Here is a 5435-nt window from a genome sequence, read left to right as displayed (position 1 = left end):
ACCAATCCACTTCACCAATTTCAACATCTGCCCAATGCAGCTCTGATCCGGAGACTTTTGATCACATTATGTTCCTTTCTCGTGGTGTTGTAGATTCATGGCCTACCGATCCATTTGTAATTGATGAACTTCGGGTATCACATAATGTCGTATAATAGTTTAATAAATTTCATGCTTAAAAAGAAAATCACTTAAATGGTTAAACCCCCGGCTACTCTCTCCCGATCAAAATGCTACTCTCCACCGAGCAAGAATTCTTGTTTTGTTTGCCCCTCTATATGATCCTTGCTCCACCACCAAAGCAAAAGTGACAATGATGAACTGACATACATCATCACGATTCGATTTTATGCATTATTTTTACTGAACTAATACGTAGGTGCAAGATTTAACGTATGGACAAGATTTCATGTGATTACAGTAAGCTTAAGGCTTAAGGCTTTGTGACCCGCCAACTTCTAACTTGATAAGCGTTAAGCGTTCACATGGAAGAAATAGGCCTGCACACGGTTCGGTTCGGTGCGGTTATAGCTAAAACCGTTCACCTAACTGTGTTCGGTGCGGTTATCACAATTAAAACCGCAGCCGAACTGTTTAGTATTCGGTTCGGTTTTTAACCGCACCGATACTATTCGGTTACGGTTCGGTTCGGTTTTCACCTATACCCTGCACCTGTACATAAATACATTCTGAATTTCTGAATTTCTAATAAACTGATACTACATTCCATACTTAAGTCTTGACAAGATAACCATAGTCTACAGATTAAAAACAGAGTTGAAGTTCACAAACAAGTTGACCAAAGATTAAGTCTAAAGATTAACCAAAAAGTCTGATGAAACCAAAGTTAAAAATAAAGTAGCATAAAGAGTTGCCAGTAAAAGAAAAAGAGCCATCCATTTGATCTTCATTTCTCACGTAGCAGACCAGTAAAAGATTGCAGTCCATCCATCTCTCAAGCCAATCATCCCCTTAATCTTCATCCTTTCTCAAAATGTCTGCAACAAGAATGCAAAGAAGAAATATTCAAATATATTCAATGAAGTCTGCATCTAACAGATAAAAGAAGATAACATTCATTCAAATTTCAAGTCAAAAGAGAAGAGATTCTATTACCATCTTCAATGTTGGAATTGTCATCTGGTACATAGTCACACAGAAAATCAAGATAGATAGGTTTCTGCAACCAGCTTTGCGTACAGAGAAGTGCTTCAACTGTCCTGGCAGATAGCGAGCTTCTCCATGGGGTAAGAATGCGCTTTCCGGTACTGAATGCAGATTCTGATGCAACAGAGACACTGGTATTGCCAAAATATCCTTCGCCATAAGTGATAGCACCTTGTACTTGGTACTATTAGCCTGCCACCATGCCAGAATATCAAACTCCCTGGTAGACGCTTCACAGTCATCAAGCAAATACCTTTCAAGTTCTGACTTTGGATTAGTACTATGAACATCCATTCTTCGCCTTTTCTTCCTTGATTCAAGCATATCCTCAATGTTCTCTTCTTGCACAGAAACAACCATGTCATCAACACCAGCAGCAGCTGTTGACCCAATACCTAAGACATCAGAAAAATCAATAGTAAGTAATGATAAAAAGCAGATAAGCAATATTAAGTAATGAACTAATGATGATCAATAGTAAGTAATGATTTCACCTTCCTCTGCATTGGTATTTGAATACATGCTGGTGTACTCATCATAAAGTCTTCCCATATCTTGTTTCACAGCCTTCAAAACAGTTGTAACCCTGAAATCATCTTGCTCATACAAACATTCCAGATCAAATTTCAAACCAGATTCTTTCTCCCGAGGATCAAGCAACTTAGTAAAATACATAACAGAGTTCATATCTTCATAATCCCCCCAATATGCGTTATACTTCCGAAACATTATTTCTGCCATCCTAGAAATATGAGGATCTCGGTTTCCTATAGCTCTAAGACGAACCGATTGTTCATGGATCAATGCCAACTGCCATAGAAATTCATGTGAAGTAACCTGAACTGAAGCCGAGAACTTAACAGTAACATCAAAGAAGATTTTTAAACACTTAACAAGACACCTAGCATATGACCAGTCTGCAGCATAGGGAGCATGATGACGGGGCTTGTTCTTTTTCTTAATATTATTCTTTCTAGATACATTTACCTCACATTCAGATTCACTAGATGAACTAAGATAATAATCTTCATTATCAATTACAACAGTATCATCATCGGTATTAGGTAAAGCTTCACTTTCAGATTCTTTGAAAATATACTTAGAACGAAAGCTCTTGTCCTCCCTTTCTAACCTCCTAAATACCTTTTCATATGGAATGGCAGCTTCAAGCATCAGATACGTAGCATTCCACCTGGTCTTCACATCAAGGAAAACCATCTTCTTACAATCAATCTTCTCGAGAGCAGCACATTCTTTGAATTTGGCCAACCTAGAGGGAGAACCGGTAACAAACTTGATAACCGATCTGATCCTTCCAACTGACTTGTGATACAACAACACAACATCTTTGACAACAAGCGCAAGAACATGCGCAGCACACCTTACCTGATAAGAATGGAACAAGGAAATATCATCAAAAAATCAGTAACAAGCACAAAGAAGTATAGAATAAACATAGCAATAGAGCTAAGAAAAGTAATCATACCTGCATGTATTGAGCTCTCACTACTGCTCCTGTCCAATTGATAACACTGGTTTGAAGATACTCAATTGCGACAGTATTTGCACTGACATTGTCCAAAGTCACACCAAAAAGATCTTCTAGACCCCAATCCAGCAAACATTTCTCAAGCATTTTCCCAATCTCCTCTCCAGTATGACCCTTGATCAAGCAAAACAGGATGATCCTCTTTTGAAGTTTCCAATGGATATCAATAAAGTGCACTGTCACACACATATAATTGAAGTTGTTTGGAGAGGTCCATGTATCAGTTGTAAGAGAGACTCTTTGTTTACTTTCTTTGAAGTATTTCTTCAACTTCTCTTTCTCATCTTTGTACATAATTAAAAGATCTCTGTAAATGGTCATCCTGCTTGGCACCTTGAATCTAGGTTCAAGTTGTTCACTATATCTTCTAAACCCTTCTCCTTCTACAATTCTAAATGGCAGTTCATCTATGACGACAAACTCAATCAATCTTCTTCTACACATATCCTTGTCATAACTTACAACAACCAGCTGTGATGACTGTCCAGGCCTTGGTGGTGGAAACACCAAACTCTTTTGTCCCTTGAGCTTCTTGTTGGGATTCTCTGGACATGTGGCTAAATGTGTCTTCATGCTGGAAGTTCCATTTCCTCTACTATGTGCTTGCAATTTCTTGTGACAATGCTTACACTGTGCTTTTTCTTCGCTGATCCTTGTAAAGTCATTCCAAACTTTTGATCTAGTTTTCCCCTTCTTCTTAGGTACAACTTCAGGTGCAAGGTCCTGTGTAGGTGTAGCCTGCTGTGTAGCTTGTGTTTCTTGAGTAGCATCAACTTGAGGTGTTATAGATAGTGTCACATCAGTAGAACCAGCTGCAGTGGATAGAAAGGGAGATGCATTTGCCATCTTGCAGCTTGATAATGAAGCTGAACTTGATCCAATCATTGCCCTGCCAAAGGTAAACAAGTTAGTTCTTACTTATTACACAAGCAAAATCTTAAGCAAAAATTAAACCCTTAGAGCATATGAACTAAATAAAGCAGTTCATATGCTCTAAGGAATTTTCTATGTAAAACTTGAAAACAAAAATAAAGTTGTGGCACAGGGTAGGCTTTAAATAAACCTAAACAGTTATCCAAACTCCTAAGATACACTCCACTTAGAGCTAGAAACTCCCCTAGTAAGGGTTTAATGGAGTTATACCCAAATTCAAAAAGAAACACAAATCAGAAGCCTACCTAATAAACTCATCAGTTTGATTTGAAGTGTCAAGTAGGAACATACCTTCTAGAGTATGTTTAGAAACTTAAGAAAAAATCTTAAGCAAAAATTAAACCCTTTTTCACACAGTTACAGATCATAAATCAAAATGATTATCAGGTCTACCTAGATTGTATCAATAAATTCTGATTTCATTATCAATCAGCAGACTACAGATAGAAACAGAATTGCTAGATGATGAAAGAATTAACAAAACACATAATCAAGTTCATTATGTTATTCATAAATCTATTAAATTATCATCAACAACTACAAAATCAGCACAGTTCATGTTTTTCAATACGTATTAATAAAACAAAATTAACAAAACATCTACCCAAGGATAAAACAAAGATTCAACACAATCCAATTCAAATAAGATCTAAATATGTAATACGGATTGATATTCACACAAATTTAGTCAAAGAAATAACGGATCCATGTATACATATACAATTGATTCAACAAAATCAAAATGAAATCAAACAAATCAGAACAAGAGAGATAGGTTACCTGTAATCAGACTCCCTTAACTCAACCAAAACCTAAAATAAAAAACCCATGACTGTAATCAGAAAAATAAGATTTGACAAAAGAAATTGATTGATAAACACAAAACAACAAGCAAACGATTTCGATAAAAGAAACCCTAAGTCCTAACAGAAGAATAATTAAAAAAAAAAAACCCTAGAAATTGAAAAACAAACAAATCAATCGAAACCCGTGACCTATTTACTTACTAGATAGAGCCATAGAGGTGGTGGTGCTCTTGATGGAGGTGGTCTGCTGTCTACTGGTGGTGGAGGCGACTGAGGTGATTCAGGTGAAGGCTGCCGCTGAAGAGAAAATGAAGAGGGATAGGAAGAGAAAGAGAAACGAAGAAGAGAAAATGACGAAGAGATTAGGGTTGCCAGAATATATATGGTGGAGGCTTTAATCTAGACGGCTAGTATTAATCAGGATCAAAACTAATCGACGGTCCATACTAATCGGTTGTTCGGTGCGGTTAGCGTGCGGTTATGGGTGAAACCGTTCACCGAACCGTAAATCTAACGGTTATTAAAATGAAAACCGTGACCGACCGTTGGATCATCTGTTCGGTGCGGTTTCGGTGCGGTTAGTGCGGTTTCAGTGTGGTTTGCGGTTTCGGTGCAATTAGTGTGCAGCCCTAGGAAGGAAAGTGACTAAAGAAGTTGGAGCGATATTTCTCATGGGACGGAAGTGACAAACGAAATAGAAAATATCATTTTCAGAAAATGTGTAGTAGTGGTGGAGACGTGGAATATATGAGCATCCGTAACTATTAGAGTACGGATAAAGTTGTGTGCACGCTAAGTGCTGCAGTCGTTTTAGGAGAGCCGAGAGTGTGAAATTTATAGCAAAGCCGTGGTATAGAAATATGGCATTGAAAGAAAATGATGGCATTACTAGTACTCCAGAGGACCCGAGGTCCATTATCCATTGCTTCCGGGTCTGGAAGACTTTTTATTTCAACGGCATGTCAACAAATTGTTTATCA

The 5435-nt window shown here is 37.6% G+C and overlaps 1 protein-coding gene across 1 annotated transcript; it reads right to left on the bottom strand.

Annotated features, from left to right (window-relative positions):
- Positions 1-706: 706 nt before the first annotated feature.
- On the bottom strand, positions 707-4793 carry LOC113353657 (zinc finger BED domain-containing protein RICESLEEPER 2-like). Its single transcript, XM_026597190.1, has 6 exons — positions 4657-4793; positions 4430-4461; positions 2654-3605; positions 1662-2553; positions 1117-1562; positions 707-998 (listed from the first exon to the last, which is right to left on the bottom strand). Exons 3-6 carry the CDS (start codon positions 3599-3601, stop codon positions 990-992), a joined length of 2295 nt encoding a protein of 764 aa, XP_026452975.1. The 5' UTR covers positions 3602-3605; positions 4430-4461; positions 4657-4793; the 3' UTR covers positions 707-989.
- Positions 4794-5435: the final 642 nt, after the last annotated feature.

Source organism: Papaver somniferum, chromosome 2 (genome assembly GCF_003573695.1).
Source record: "Papaver somniferum cultivar HN1 chromosome 2, ASM357369v1, whole genome shotgun sequence".
NCBI classification, from domain to species: Eukaryota; Viridiplantae; Streptophyta; class Magnoliopsida; order Ranunculales; family Papaveraceae; genus Papaver; species Papaver somniferum.
The sequence above is the reverse complement of the archived record's forward strand: the minus strand, read 5'-3'. Positions and strand labels throughout refer to the sequence as shown.

Bases quoted from the DNA above. Each gene is read 5' to 3' on its own strand.
- LOC113353657 (XM_026597190.1), bottom strand. From the start codon at position 3,601: ATGATTGGATCAAGTTCAGCTTCATTATCAAGCTGCAAGATGGCAAAT. The intron at 2,554-2,653 runs GTATGATTACTT...CATTCTTATCAG, and splicing joins TGAGAGCTCAATACATGCAG to GTAAGGTGTGCTGCGCATGT. The intron at 1,563-1,661 runs GTGAAATCATTA...CTGATGTCTTAG, and splicing joins AAATACCAATGCAGAGGAAG to GTATTGGGTCAACAGCTGCT.